We start from the raw sequence: 15,580 nt of genomic DNA on the forward strand, positions 1-15,580 counted from the left end.
GGGAGATGTGTATTGCTCCCATGGCCTGAAAAGGTTGGTTCTTTACTGAGAAAAGTTGCTCAGGGCTCGACAAGGTCAAATGCCCGGAATCCTGTTGGTCTGCGTGGCTGCTGCACGCGGGAGGGGCGAGCCCTGTGCGCGCTCCACGCTCCCCATCCCGGACGTGCCGGGACGCCCACACGCGGTGTCAGGCAGTGCCGCCTACGTCTCAAGAACAGCCAGAAGCAAAAATAGCTGGTGGTTTTGCTTCTCCAGCTGCTGGTTTCTCTAGGCCCACCTCACCTGCCACTCAGAGCACGTTCGCAGGCTGGACAGGTCTGAATGGCAGGTCCACAGCTCACGGTTGTGCAGGGGCTCCTCCGTTTTTGAAGCCCTTGTGTTATACTATCTGTTGGCAACTAACAGGATGCTCATTAAGAAATGGCCCAAACGCTGATCAGGAGCGTGGATAAGGCCCGAGCTGTTTCCTTGTAGGGTCCTTGAGGGCCCAGGCCGCCTCGTACCCTCCAGCCGGGAGGTGCTTTCTCATCCATTCAGCCCCACACGAGGGCCGGATTGCAAGCCGAGGGGGAGCAGCTGGGTTCCCCCCCACCCCCGTTTCCCTCTCTGAGTACAGAGGCGCCAGGCACCCTTGGGGCCATGGGCTGGGGCAGGTGCGTCTTTCTCTCTGTCTCATCAGCCTCTCGGGCTGAGATTTCATGAACGAGATTATGAGTCCTTTTCTTTCCTCAATGGAGGTCAGGTACATGGAAGCTCGTGCCCCGCTCAGCCCCGGGTCTTGTGCTGGCCACCTCAAATTCAGGCGGAACCCGGCCATGACCGTCTAGGCCCCATACCAGTAGGTACACTGATTGAAAGCCAGTCTTCTTTTAGTTAAAAAATTTCTTCATGAGTCAGCTGCCCTTGTTCTGCATTGCCAGTCGCAGACCTCTGGGGGAGAAGCTCTTGCCGGCTCAGCCCTGAGCATGTTCGCTCAGCTCGAAGCCCGGCCAGGTGAGCAGACAGTCCCGCTCCACCCAGGGACTGGGGGTGCCGTGCCAGCCGTCCGCCAGCCGACCTTAGGGTGTTTGCGCCTGGACCCTCTTTGGGGACAGAGACTTCAGATGTACAGACTCAAGCATCGTGAAACTGGTGTGCTGGCCTGCAGGAGGCTCAGGGGATGCTTGGTCAGCTTTCAGGCCCTTCACGCAGACAGCAGTCTGTGGGGACATGCGTGGATGCTCGGTAGCCAGCCGCAGCACAGGTGCTGGTCGCACGCGGGGCCCGGTTGAGCTGAGGGCGAGTGGAGCTGGTCCAGTTTGTACAGATGCTCAGCCCCTCCGGGCGTGGCCCGCAGGGAGCAGGGGCTGTGGCCTCCAGTGACCCCTGAGGAGCCGGGCGCTCAGGGACAGAGAGGGACTCGGGCCTGTTCCCCGCCTCCCGGAACCGTAAGGTGGGCTCGCGCGCGGGGTGTGGGGCTCCGTGGTGGCGACACAGGCTGCGCGCCTTTCTGGTCTTTACTTGGGAAGGTAGGTGTTTATGGACTCTCCCCAGGAGAAGCGCACGCGGGCTGGGCTGGAGCGGGGTCGTGTGCCAGCCTCCGCCGGGTGTGCGGGTCAGCATGCCTGCCTCGGGCGGAGAGCTTTCCCGTGGCGCCTCCTCCCCTTGCCCCAGGCCCGCGCATGGGAGGAGACTGGCAACCGATCCCCCATGAGATTGCTCTTGGATTTTTCAATCTCCTTGCCCTGGCAGCCTGCCCGGCCACCCTGCTCTGTGCCCTCCCACCGCCTCCCCACCACGCCTTGTTCTCAGCCTCGCTCCCGCGGCAGCTTCCTGCCTTTATGGCCACATTCCTCCCCCTCTGCCTGCCTGTGCACAGGTTCACCGGAATCGTCCTCCTAGTTTAACGTTATTCCCCAGGAGGCAAGGACCACTTCACGGAAGGACCGTGACTGCCTTGAACGCTTCGGTCCAGTGTCGACCCAAGGAAGGGTGAGAGTCAGGGGCTCTCCATTGGTTCTTAAATTTGGTCCCGCGGGCTGCACCGCGACCTTCTGTGTCCTCTCTCGGCCGCTCCAGGCTGCTCAGAACTGCGTGGCTGCCCTCCCTTTTCCCAAGGTGACGATGCTCCCTCTGTGGGGAAAGAGATGCAGCCGTTTGTCTCTGCTCGTTTTTCCTTTTCACTGTTTTCATCTTCGTGCTGCCTTTCATTTTCTTGCTTCTTTCACTCCCAAACAGCTATAACTCCTCCCGTCTTTCATTTCTGTCCTTCCTGTCCACGTGGGCAGGAGAGACTTCCTCTGGTGCCCGGCGACCTGTCTGTAGTCACCACAGCCCACAGGATTGTCATCTCTGTCTGTGAAGCCCCGTTCGCATGACAAGACCGCATTCTCTCTCCCAGAGCTGGTGGCCTCAGCTTCAGGGTCAGAGAACTCTTAGGAAGGACTAGTGACAGGAAGTAGGCCTGGATAGGACTCCGTTTATTGCCGGCTTTAGATCCTTCGTGGGACGCAGGGATTGGGAAGCATGGCTTTGGGCGGGTTGTTCTGTTCCATTTGCAACACGTGCTAAACAGCTGGACTGGCAAGGGTATCGGTCACCGGTCCATTTTCGTTGGACACGATGCCCTCCACCTTTGTGCAGAGCTGTGATTCCACGCAGGAGGCTGTCTGTGGCACCTTTAAGTAGCTCCCAGCCTCTTTGTGACCCGGGCAGAGACAGTATAGTCTGCCATGGGTTCCCTGGTGCATACCCTCCCGGAGCAGGTGGGGGCAGGTGGGCAGTTCTTGATCCTGGAACAGGCGTCCGGGCAGCAGAGGAGGCCTGGCGATGATACTTCCAGGAAAGGTAGAGGGTCTTCTGTAGGTGCGCCTCCCACAGAAAACAGTTCAACGACAGGCCCTCTCTTCTTTGCCTCGTTCCATTTTTTTAAATGAGAAATAAATGAGGTAATAGAAAGACAGAGAAAGAAAACAAGTGGGAGTAGGGGGCCAAGTATGGGGGGCGGAGGAGAGGAGCGGAGAGCAGGGCAGCAGCTGGACTTGGGAGAAGCTCCGGGCGCCCTAGGCCGCCCCTCACCTGCCCCCCCCACCATTCCTCTGGCCTCTCTCCTTTCCCTTCTTGCATGCGAACTAAAAACAAAAACAAAACGTCAACAGAATGTCAACGTGATTTCTTTGTCCCACTTTTCTCTCCTCTGGTCTGTCTTGTCTTGTCTGCCTGTCTGTCCTCGTGTGTCACTCTCTGCAGAACCTCCACCAGCTAAAACAGATTCAGACCTTGAAGCAGATGCACGAGCAGCTGCAGGCTGAGAACAGGGCCCTGACCCGGGTTGTGGCCAGACTCTCGGAGGCCATCGAGGGCTCGGACCCCCAGGGGCTCTAGGCCTGCCCCCTCCTCCCCTCCTCCACTCCAGGCACGTTCCCTCTTGTTGTTGGTCCCGGGCTCTGCGCTCGCCCCCCAGAGTCTGCACGCGGGTTCCTGTGAAGGCCGGTGGTCTGCAGAGGCGGCATGGGCCGGGGCGACCCAGGGCTGGGGCCTGGCCTGGGCTGCCGTTGGTTTGGCGAGACTCTTGCCCTAGAGACAGAGCGCGGGTCACTCAGCCAGACGGGTCCACGCCTACTTGTGTGTGGACACGCACACGTTTCTGGGGGGAGGTCGGGGTCTCGGTCAACAGCAATCCAAGTGCAACCTGGTCCCTGGAGCAGTCGGGTTGCGCCTGGGGTGACGGTGACCAAGGGCAGGGGCCACACGTTCCAGACACCTGGGGGCTTGAGCACATTTGTGCCACGCACCCCTCAGAGGCAAAGGCCCGGGTGTCTGTTCAGAGCTCCCCTGCTGGTTCTGTTGTGCAGCTGGGCTGAGAACCGCGGCCCCAGGGCCTGACAAGAACGAGCGCTGGGTGGGGGGGGGGGCACTGACCCAGCCCCGCTCCCCCCACCCCCTGCTGGGTCTTTCCATCCCTCTCCCTTCTTGGCGGGTGTTGCCCTCCTGCTTGTCACAGATCTGGGCCTGGGGATGTGCCCTCCCACGGCCAAACCCCCAGCCCCACTGCCAGCAGGGGGCTTGCCGAGGAGGCGGCAGGGGAGCGGGGGCTCGTCTTCACCCGAGAACCAGGAAATGCATCTTCTGCACTCGATGCCTGTCCCTGGATGTGGGTCTCAGACAGGCTTGCAGATGTGGCTCGTTTTCTCACCGCGGCGGCGTGAGGGGTCCTCACTGCTGAGCGGTCTCACTCTCTGATACGAGTTTTTAATTTGTAGCAACAGTCTAATTAGTCCTGACCCAGGCCTGTTCTTCTTTGTGCCCGTTTGCTGTGTCTTCGGGGTCAGTAGCTGGCAGCTGGTACCCACTAGATCTGAAGCACCCGAATTACTGTCAGGTGGAGCTGATACCCTGCTGGAGACACTGTGACACGGAAACTTGAGAGGGAGGTGGCCCGCGGCCCCGAGCAGCCTGCCGGCCCTCCTCGTGACAGCACATCAGGGCCAAGCTTCACGCCAAGAGATGAGCCAGCTTTGACCTGGGGCGGACGGGGGCCCCCGGAAGATGGCTCGGTTTTCTTGGTTTCCTCCTGGTGGGGAGAGCGTGAGATCAGGAGGGCTGGTGGCCCTGGAGGCGGCTGTCGTCTGAGGGCCTGTGCTGAGCCCTGTACTTGCCCTTTCTCATTTATTCCCCGTAACAGTCACTTTTCCTATGGGAAAAACCAAGTCACAGAAGAAGTAACTTGCCCGAGGTCACTTGGAGGGTACGGGGCGGGCGGGCGAAGGACGTCAGGCTCCGGGCCGGCCGTGCACCCACCGCCTGGCAGCCCTGGCATGGGGCGAGGGGGCAGCCTGTGGCCCCTCAGTGCCGGCTCCCCAGCACGGCCACGCAGAGAGGCCCGCCCGGGTCACGGAGAAACCCACAGAAGACGCATGGGGATTCCGTGGGGTCAGGTTCCAGCATCCACAAGCGCCGTCTTCCCGGGGCCGGGCCGTTGTATGCGCGTCGCTGTGTCTGTGGGCCCTTGAGAGGTGGGCGTTGCTCAGAGACCACGCGGCTTTGGACCTGGGCCTTCGCCACCCAGCCCTTGCCAGGAGGAGCCTGCCGGCCTGCCCCCGGTTTGGGGGTCTCCCGGGGCCGCTGCAGCGTCGGGACCCCACGCCCGCACGCTCCTCACCCAAGGTTGGAAGAGGCGACGTTGGAGAAGAGGTGCTTCGTTCTGTTTGTCCTTCACGCCACACTGAGGCACACCGGGCACTTAGAAGCGGGGAAGCTGTGCAAGCTCGTCCCGTGCTTCACGTGCGGCTCCAAGAACCCCCTCCGCTTCCTCCTCTCCCTCCTGAGCCCACCTTCCTCACGCTTCCTCCGCGCCCCTCTCTTCCTTCCTGGCGCTCCCTGGAGCTGGCCGCGGGAGCTCGGGCAGCTGGGAAAGTGCCTTGGCCAAGTTTTTCCCAAAGAGTTGAGTCTCAACGTGGACATAAATCTCCAAGGCTCGAGGGTGCGTTTGTACGTGCTTTTAAAGGGGAGCGGTTCAGATCCAACCTGACGAGCTGCCAGCGGTGACACACGGCCTGTCCCCATGTAGAGCTTCTTCCCACCCGGGGCTCCCATCGTGGGAACACGGCCTGAGAGTCTCGCTGGCGCCCAGGCTGCCGGCCCCGGGGTGCCCTGGGAGGGCACGTGGCAGGGGAAGAGGAGGGAGGCCACGCCCGCAGGCTGCTGCGAGCCTCTTGGCTTGAGTGTCTGGGCAGTTGAGGCCAAGGGGTGGAGGCAGAAGAGGGAGGCCGGCCAGGCTCCAACGGTGTCAGGTCAGAGGTCAGAGGACAGGCCTGCTCTGGTATTTCCTGGATCAACGCCCTCTAACACTGCATGTGGTCACAGCTGTGGCCCCCACGGAGCCCCTGCTTTGTGAGGGACGAGGGCGGGAATGGGCTTCTTTAGATACAAAATGGAAAGCCAGAGTGGAGAGCGGTGTGCCTCAAGCGGCACAGCTCATGGATGACAGTCACGGCTTCCGGGCCCGCGACCGCATCTGCGGGGAAGGGGTGAGCTCTGGAGTCAGTGTGTGCTTTCCCGTGAGGAGCTGTGCCGTGCTGCGCTAGCAATGCTGGACTCGGGCCCTCGTCTGTGGACCTGAGGATGGCTGCGTCACAGACCCTGAGGCCGTCCTGGTGCTCCGATGTTCTGTTCCCTCCATACCAGTGCCTCGTGTGTCTGTGGTCTGTGCACACGAGGTTAGGTCTCCCTCTGCGACTTCACCTGCATCTTCCGTGAGAGGCTGAGGGAACGGTTCCATTCTTTACAGGGATCTGACTGACCCCTGGGTGCTAACAGCAGAGCCAGAACTGGAATTAGCCCTGGGAACATGGAAGGGCCTGTAGGTTTGAATGACCGACCAGAGGACACTCGCCCCAGACAGATGTGGGTGTGGATTTTTGTCGCCTTCACAGTGAAGAAGCGCTTTCCCTCTGACCTCTCTCTTGCCGCCGGCAAGGCTCGCACACCAGCTGTGCCCTCGTCGGGACCCGTCGGGGCTGTCAGATACCCCACACTTCCGCAGCCTGGGCGCGTGGCCGCTGCTCCCTCGCTTCACGAGTTGCGCGACACAGTGTGATGGTCCGGGGAGGCCGGGCTGGGAGAAAGGACGTCTCCACCCCCATCTCCCACACCCCCATCTCCCACAGCAGAGCCCCAGCCCCCTGAGGGCATGCTCGGGCTCCTGGGTGTTGGGGGTTGACTGTGGACACACGTGCTACGGCCAGCGGGGACCTCAGCGGGTTCCGGCACACGGCACCAGAAGCAAGACCCTAAGTTGTCTGGGGGGTGTGACGGGAAAGCCGAGCTGTGCCCCCCGCCACACGTTCCCGCCTTCCTTCCCTTCACCCCATCACCTCTTCTGACCCTTCCCTGTGTCCCCAGCACACATGGCGCTGCCCTGGTTTCTCTGAACCAGAGGTGAGTTCCGGGGAGGAAACCCTGGAATAGTTACTGGTTCAGGAGAAGGAGAGGGTGGTGCGCGGGGAAGGGGCTCTTCCTGCCGTGTGCGCGGAGGGGCTGTGGCCCCGCGCGGTACCGTCACCAGCCCGTGAGCAGGAAGAAGGGCACTTGGTCCCCGTCACCAGCCGGACTGACTCGCCTTTCCCTCCCGCCCGCAGGTCCTGACAGAACTGAAATCCGACAACCAGAGGCTGAAGGACGAGAACGGCGCCCTCATCAGGGTCATCAGCAAGCTGTCCAAGTAGGCCAGGCGCTGGCTTCCCGGGACGGCGCTGGCCCCGCCTCTCCCCCGCCGGCGCCCACCGGCCAAGAGGAGCCACGAGGACCTTTCTCTGGCCGTCATCCAGTTGCCACCTCTGCACCCTCCGTGTCCCCTCCTCCGGCCCCCACCGCTGGGGTTCAGACAGTTTTCATCGAAGCACGACTGCGATCCCTCAACCGATAGAGCCATCTGGTGGAGGCCTGGGGGTCGCCAGGCCAGCCGTGGACCCGGCCTCCAGTTGCCGGGCCACTGGTCCACGTAGCACTTGGTCCAGGCCCCAGCCCTGCTGCCACCGCCATGCGCTCTGATGTGGGACACACATGGGGAGGTCTCTGGAGCTGCCGCCACTAGATCCAAGTTGACAGTGACTCCATGTCGGGGCCCCTGCTTGTCCTTGCCTCTCAGGAACTGACTTTTCTCTAACTCCCGCCGGTGGTGGTGGAATTTTTTCTACCAGCAGCCCAGTGGCACCTGACTGGTCTTAACGCCCGTTCCCTCCGTGTCTGGCCCTCTCCCCAGGGCTCAGGTGACCGGGCTTGCCTCTTCTCTTTCTGCCCTTTTACTTTCCTTCCTCCGTCCGCCCCGCGGCGCGTACCCCGGGAGGTGGGCGCTGGGACAGAGCACCGACCCCAGCGGTGTGCCCGGGCAGTGGCACCGCCGGCCTCTCCCCGGCCAGGCCGGGCTCAGCTCCGCACCGTCCTCCCCACGCAGCGTTTCTCTGCTAGAACACCCGCCTGCCCCACCTCCCTTTGACCTGGTCTCCTCTCCTGAAGAGAAGTGACGCCGCTGTGAGGAGGCGTGGGGGCGTCTGAGGCCCCCCCCCTTCATGCCTTGTGCTGTGAGCGTGGTGGGCTTGATGGCATATGGGGCGTGTCCAGGGGAGAGACGATTGTTTGTTCGGAAGCCAGCAGGAGGAACGAGTCTGGACTCGGAGTGGCGAGACCCGGTGGCCAAGGCTGTGTCCCAGGGACCCCACCCCGCCGTCAGGGAGCCTCTGGCGGCTGCACCTTGATCGCTCGAAAGCTGGGCGGCTTGGATGAGAGTTGAGGTCTTCCTGAGGGTCCCCCTGTAACGTGACAGCCCTGCCGTACCTGCGGCTGGGGACCCCCAAGGTGCTGACGCTCCCCTGGGCCTGGAAGTCGATCCCCACGCGCCCTGCTTTTCCCACGTGACCCGTCTTGGCTATCCTCCTCTGGACGAAAACCTGGACAGGTGGCTCCCTTGGTTCAGCACAGAATTAGGTCATGAGTTCTTGATGATGCCCCAGTATTAACACTTAAGTGTTTGTTTTTGGTAGGCACTTTATCCCTCGGCTGGTTTGAGTGTGCAGGTCGCTTTGGGGTTGCCGGAGACATTTAGTGTGTAGCGGTCCGTTCTCAACATACGCTACCTCTGTCTAGTTTCTCTTTCTTTCCAGCCCCTTCCATGGCCCTCAGAAACGTCACATGCTCTCTAACCCAGAGCCGTGATCAAGGCCCCAGTTCGGGATAGGAGATTTGTCTTGTGGGGCAACACGCCTTTCTCAGAGTGCAAAATCTTCCATGTCCGGCCATTTCCTGCGAGGAGCGACGCCTGGGCACGGGTGATTTGTGTCGTCGGGGCCGGGGGTGGGTTGCGTGGGGGGATGCTGAGAGCGAAGTTTCATAGCTTCCACTGTAGCGTTTCCTTTGTTCTGGGGGAGGGGAGCGGGCACGAGGCCTTGGCCTTGACCCTGACTCTCCGGCACACCCTGGGTGCTGGGCCAGGACTGGAAAAGGAAACTGAATTATTAGGATGTCACCTGGACTCTCTTGCATCAGGCAGACCAGGCGGAGGGGCCGCAGCACGCCCTCCGCTCCGTCTGTGCCTTTCGGGGGCGCGGGCGGCTCTCGGAACCCGGTCGGGCTGTGTCCCGCGCCTCCCTCCAGCCCTTCTGTGTCAGGCCTCTCCACTCAGGAAGCCAGGCTCTGTGGCTAGAGCCCGTGGTGTGGACCAGCCCGTGATCTCAGGCGCTCTCTCTCTTATGCAATTAAGTCTGTGAGACAGACTCTGAATCTGGTCTCTTTCCAGGCTGTGCTGGTCCGCGAGGTGATGGTCAGGGACCCCCTCGCTACCTCTGGGGTTGCGCCCTGTCACCGCGGTGCCTGGATGGGTGGTCAGCGCTGGGGGGAGGGCCTCGTCGGCCTTGGCCAGCGGTTTTCTGGACAGGTCGCACCTCTGGGAGTGACAACCAGCCTCTGAGAGTCTGAGTCTCTGGCTGAAGCCTCACTGCTTCTCCCCCTCGTGCCTGAGGCCCCAGGTTGGGCCTTGGAAGGGTCTGAAGGAAGGACGAGCCCTGGCCTGTCTCCTCGGCCCACTTGCAGGGCGTCAGCTCCTCTGCTTCCCTGCCCTGAGCAAATCGTGTGCATGTTAGCGCCACTCGGGGCAAACGGCAGCTGGAATCCCACTTCTAAGCCCGTGGACCCCACCAAGGTGTGTGTGAACTACCAGCGTGGAGGGGAGCCGCTCGTCTCCGTCTCCAGGTTTCTGGCCCTGGAGCAGGCCTCTCCCACCCAGACGGACACAGACAGAGGGGCTTCCCAGCTTCCAGGCCACCGTGTGGCTCCGAAGGGAAAACCTCGGGGACTCAGCAGCTGGGCCAGTAGGGAGTGGGCCCCTGGTTCCATCCGCTGGGTGAGCGCTGGCGTCCTGGCCTCCAGCACCACCCCTGACTCTGGACATGGCGGCCAGCGGTCATAGGTGGTCCTGCCCCTGTCGGGGCCCAGTTACAAGTACAGAGCGTGGTCCCCATTACGGGGTTTTAAGGCAGGTTTCAGCACCTCGGAGGGTGTGTCTCCTGACCTTGCAAGAAGGCAGCTGTGGCGGCAGAACGAGGCCGCTGAAAGGACCGGGCATCGGGGCCCGGGGCCAGCGCCTGTCCTGACCAGCCGTGTGGCCGTCTGTGAAAGGGGGCTGGGTCGGTGGTCCTCAGGACCCCTTCTTGGCTTGAGAGTCTGTGATGATTTGTTGATTCCTGAGACCAGAACATTTCTCACTCAGAGTTTTTGCTCTAACTTCAAAAATTCTTTTCTTCTCATTCAGATGGTTTAAGAGTGTGTCAAGGTGGGAAGGTGAATTCAGTCTGGAGGGTAGTGGCCGTCCCTCCTGATGGCCTGGTGAGAATGTGCAAACCCGCGGGGGTGGAAACACGGCCTCTGGATGAGTGGTTCTCACGGGAGGGGCCTGGCTCCTGGCGTCCAGACAGCAGACCCACTGTGTTTCCCCCCACCGGCCACTCAGTCTCAGCTCTGCCTTAAGCACCAGAGGGCCTTCCTCGAGGAAACCCCAGCCTTTAGTTTTGTGGGGCCATCAGATCTGGACCTGGGCTGTCGCAAGCCGAGGTCCCTCCCCTGAGCAGGGCTGCAGGGAGTTTACACCAAAGGCTGCAGGACCGAGCAGCCCCCGGGGAGGAGGGGGAGGGCCAGGGTCTGGGGCCCGCATCCCTCAGCCTCCAAACAAGCCGAAGCTTTGCTCGGCCCCCCGGATGGGTATGTAGACTGTGTCAAGGATGGCCATTGATCGCTTGTGCTCTGATTAGATTGGGCAGTAGATCAGCTTCACTGCGGCCCCGGGAACCGTCATTGTCACAGCTGCTTGGGAGTGAGGTGGGCTCGGGAGAATCTGGACCGGCTGGTGGCCGCGTAGCAGGCGATGCAGCCCCTCCTGTGAGGGTCGTGGTCGGACGTCAGGTTGAGGAGGGGTCCTGGGAGCCCCTCCTTGGGAAGTACATCTAGAGACAGACACGGCTGAGGGTTGGCCTGATGCTGCCTTAGGAGGTTTCGAGCTTTGGGGGTCACTCTTGCTTCTAAGCCTGTGTGCACGCATGTTTGCTACATGGAGATTTCAAAATGCAACCTCATCACCCAGTTTCATCCAAGTGTGTTACTCTGTTAGCGCATCTCTTTTGCTTCCCCCCTCCATTCCCCAGAGGACGTCTCTCTGAGCTTCTTCTCCAGTTAATCTGTTCATTTCGGACTGGGAATCTGCCAGAGTGACCTCTTCTGTTACTTCTCCAGATTTTCCCCTAATGCTCCCAGTAAACTTTTCCTGGGTGGCCCTTTAAGGTGACCTCACGCTGCTCCTGTCTTTGCAAAATAAACACACCTTTCACCCTCCCGCCTACTCTCATCTTCCTCCCCATTAATTTTTTGCTTTTCTCACTTGGAGCTGGTGGTGCTTTAGAGGAGAGATTGTCCACGAATCAGCCCCGACTCCTCTGGTTGCAAAGCTGACTGGCTGTGCCACTTTCCCCTCGAAGGTGAGGTTTGGCCCTAGCCTGGGCGGGGCCCATGGGCAGCCTGGCCTCGTCTGCACAGCTAGAGACTGAGTGAGTCCTCAGGAGGGCACCGGGCAGTGTCGGTGCGTCTGGGACAGTGGCTCATCTGCTGTTGCCTTGCAGGAGCGGGTTCAGGAAAGGCAGGGCCCCGGGGGCCTCGTTGAAGCCTCGATGGTCTCACAGAAGCAGGACTCGGGGTGGGGGCAGGTCCTGGACGTGGGGTGCTAGGCTGGCCTCTGAGCCTGACCTGCGTCTTCTCTCCATACCACGCTCTTCTGGGGAGGGGGCTCGGAGGGAAATACGAGGGGCTCAAGCCAAGACAGCAGGAGGTGGGCCGCAGGGGTGGGGGTTCCCTTGCACCCCTGAAAGGATGGGGCTGCTGTCAGGCTGGCCCCCAGGTGGGGGAGGGCGAGACTGTCCCCATGTTCCGCCATGGGGGACTCTGACTCAGGCTGCAGCGCCGAGGTCCCCCCTCGTCCCCCTCCGTTCCCTCTGCCTCTGTCTTGATCGGTGGAAAGAGCTGTGAGACCCTCCCTGGGGTCTCCACACCCCCATTCCAGGGGTAGCATTTTGTCTCTGTTCACCTTACCCCCACCTGACTTCCCCTCCAAGAAAGCACCAGAGGGACCGTTTTAAGTCGGCTCCATTGTAAATACACGTGGTGGGGATAGGGGTTTAGGGAGGGACCCAGATGCGCTTTGTGAGCTGAATGTATTTTTATGCAATTCTGAGTGGCCTTTCAACTCCGAGATGAATGACTTTGTTTTACTGGTTATTATATAGTGTTATTAAGTATTCTGTGTTTGAAAGTTTGGGAATAATAATATCCACATCTACATGATGCCTGTAAACACAACAGTATTTATAAATAAGTAAATTGTGTTTTAACTTTGTGACTGTGTCCACAGTTTAGGAAATGGGGTTTATAGAACCTTACATAGGGCCAGCCTGTGGTAGTTTCATGTCACCATCCTTGCCACTGGGGGCCTCTGTCCCAGGGACGGACACAGGGGCCAAGGAGGAGCCTGGGGGGCTCCCAGCCTCGGGGGTGGGCACTGGTGCTCTCACCCCGGGAGGCCGGGGCCCTGAGAAGGTGGCTTCCTTGGGTTCCCGGGGTCTCTGCCCGCTGCTCCGTGCAGTACTGTCTCTGCAGGGCCACCGCTCAGTTCAGGGCAGCCGGAACCACTCCATGGCTCCAAACTCTAAAGGCAGCTGGTGGGGGTCACTGGAGGCTAAGGTGCTCGGCCGCTGGCAGGGGGGCCAGGGTCGGGCCCTCCGTCCGTCCTAGTGCACCCCGTCTGGTTTGCTCAGACCCCATTCACACCCAGCGGAGGCCCCGTCACCGAGCTGGAGGTCACGGAGGTGAGGGAGGGAGGCGTCTTCTCCCCTGCGGCCACCCAGCTGCTGGCCTGCGGCCCAAATCGGAGGCAAAGGATCAGGTCTGGAGTGAGGGCTCCTCTGGGTGCCCGCTGGGCCCGGGGAAGTCAGCGGAGACTGGGCATCGCCTGGAGGCGGTGAGGCCCGGCCCTTCCCTCCTGAAGACTCCCCAGCCCTCGTGCTGGGCTGGCCTTGCCCCCCTCAATCCCAGCCTCTGCCAGGCCAGCCTTACAGGCTCTGCCTTCTCGTCCCTGGAGCTTGCCCCTGAGCCGGACGCCCCCCTCCACCTGTGGCAGAGGGGCTGAGGGGGCCTCCCTGAGGAGATGGCCCCCAGATCGCAGTGAGAAGGGTCACCCTTCCAGGTCTGGGGGCGGTGCTGCCCTACCGTCTCTTTCCAGAAAATCCTGAAGCCCCGTCCTCGGCCTCAGGAGTCACAGACGTCTGAAGAAGTCGGCTGCGGTGAGCTAACCGAGGGCTTGTAGGAACCGTCCCTCCTCTGACCCCACCCCAGGGCCAGATGGTGGCCGCGCCCCGAGCCCGGCTCTGCTGGCAGCGGGGAGCCGGGGGTCTAGTCCACCCCAGCCCCCGGGAGGCCTCGCCCCAGCAGCTGCCCTGAGGGCCCACGCGCCCACTGCCCAGCTGGACCTGGCCTGGCCTTCTGGTTCCTCCAGCCCCTGAGGGAAGAGCCGTGTCCCCAGCCTCACCCCCCGCGCTGACCCTGGGAGCGGCTCCTGCTCCCCAGCGCAGCAGAAACAACCAGAGACCGCCCCCAGCGTGCTTTCAGCTCATTCCTTTAATAAGGAAATGCCGCTTATTACAAAAGAACATGTTGACAAGAAATGAGACAAGAACAGAGTCCTCGGGGCTGGGGGGGGGGCGGGGTGCTGGACGTGGGTCCTTCCTGGGACGGCAAAGGCAGGGGTCCTGGTGGGGCTGCGCGTGCCAGGGGGCCTGGGGCCTGCTCGCCATGCTCTTGCAGTCTTCAGACCCCAGGATTTCAGAAGCAGCGGATCCCGCCCTCGCAGAGGAGGCGCCAGGGCAGAACATCTGGCTTCTCGGAAGGGGTCCTAGGGTCCCGATGGCTGAGGGGGGCCCTACGCGCCCCCGGCTCCCGCCACCCCCCCAGCACAAGGGGCCTGGCTCGTAGCGCACAGGGCCCACCTGCCCACCTGCGGCCTCGTCGGTGCTCCTGTCAGACCCCCTGCATTTCCCCCTCCTCCCATCAGGGCTGGCCGGAGGGGTCGCTCCCGTGCGTGGCGTTCCTCTGCACTGGGGCCTGCGGCTCCTGTCCCTCCTGGTTCAGCGAGATGGCTCGGGACCTGGGGTCCCCCGGCCCCCTTCCACCTCCCGCCCTCCCATGGGACACCTGGCCGGGGCTGGGCTGGGGCACCGGTGAGGGTCCCTCGAGCCAGAGCCGCCCAGCCGCAGGAGAGAGCATGCGGGGGAGCTTGGCCTACCGTGCTCTCCAGCCCCCGGGGTCCCTCCCCACTGCCACCCTCGGCCCCCCAAGCCCCCAGTGTCACGTGAGCAGGGCTGGTTGTCCAGCTGGGCGGCATCAGGGACCTGACCACAGACTCGGCCACCAACAGCTCCTGAGAACCCTCGTCGCCTGCACGGGGTACCCCCGTGGCCCATCCACCCCCCCTACGTGGAGTCAGACTGCAACACCAGGTGAGGGAGCCGGGCCAGCGGGGGCATCTGCTGGGGCCCCACTGGGAGACCTGGACACCATCCGTCCTGGCAACGTGGGGCTGGGAGCAGACGTGACGATGGGTGAGCCCTTCACGAGTGTCCTGAGGGGAGCCCTGGGAGGATGGCTTTTCAGTGAATTCAGAGAGTGGGAGGAGGGGGCACACCACACACACACACACAGGACACAGGGCTGGACGCAGGGCGCCGAGGGTCAGCTCTGCCCACGGTCCCCTGGTCAGACCGGGGCCAGAGGCCAACTCCCCCCGGCGCGTGGCAGGGCAGGGGGCCGGGAGGGCGAGGGGAAGGACTTTACACACAAAGTCGAAGGAGCAGCTCAAGTTATGTAAAACGGGGCTGGGGGCACTCAGCATTGCCATGCGGTTATTTACAGAGTTGAGACATGCGTCTTGGTGGGACGAGACTGGGGTCGTGTTCACAGGTGACCACCCTCTCCGTGAGGCTCAAATGGCTTCAGAAAGTTCTCGTTTTGTTGTCGCGTAAAAGATATATTCTTGTGTCTTCAAGTCACAGTGTCCCCCTTCCCAATATTGCAGCTCAAAGAATGGGTAGAATCCTGGTGACCTGTCCCTGCCCCCTGAGGCTAGGGGTGAGGGCGAGGCAGAAGTGGTCGCAGGACTGGCCTGCCAGACAGAGCATGGACGGCGGGGCAGCCTGAGTTTCGGGTGAGTCCCAAACAGCGCCTAGGAGGGACTTACACTTTGAAATTATTGGTTGTTTAGCTGAAATTCAAATTTAACTTGGTGCCCTGCATTTTTATTTGCCAAATATGGCAACCATGTTGGGGGGCTGAGGGTCACCACGATTAGGCCTGGGGACCCTCCCCTGTCTGCCACCACCCAGGGCAGAACCAGGGCTCTGAGGCAGGAAGGGGGATGGAGTGGAGGGAGACCCAGGGACAGCCTCTCTGTGGGGCTGGGGGAAACAGAAGCCAGACACGTGGTGGGCCGGACGCCCTCCCTCCCCAACCCCAGGGG

The 15,580-nt window shown here is 61.9% G+C and overlaps 1 protein-coding gene across 6 annotated transcripts in view; it reads left to right on the forward strand.

Annotated features, from left to right (window-relative positions):
• Positions 1 to 12,409, forward strand: part of PPP1R12B (protein phosphatase 1 regulatory subunit 12B) — a 148,079-nt gene extending 135,670 nt beyond the window's left edge. For all 6 annotated transcript variants that reach the window (XM_024749641.1, XM_024749642.1, XM_024749643.1 and 3 more), the window contains one exon: positions 7,119 to 12,409. In XM_024749641.1, the coding sequence (XP_024605409.1) occupies positions 7,119 to 7,205 (87 nt within the window). In that variant the 3' untranslated portion in view covers positions 7,206 to 12,409. The remainder of the gene's footprint in view (positions 1 to 7,118) is intronic.
• The last annotated feature ends 3,171 nt before the right edge of the window (positions 12,410 to 15,580 follow it).

The sequence above is a fragment of the Neophocaena asiaeorientalis genome, unplaced genomic scaffold, assembly GCF_003031525.2.
Source record: "Neophocaena asiaeorientalis asiaeorientalis breed wild unplaced genomic scaffold, Neophocaena_asiaeorientalis_V1.1 scaffold44, whole genome shotgun sequence".
NCBI lineage: Eukaryota > Metazoa > Chordata > Mammalia > Artiodactyla > Phocoenidae > Neophocaena > Neophocaena asiaeorientalis.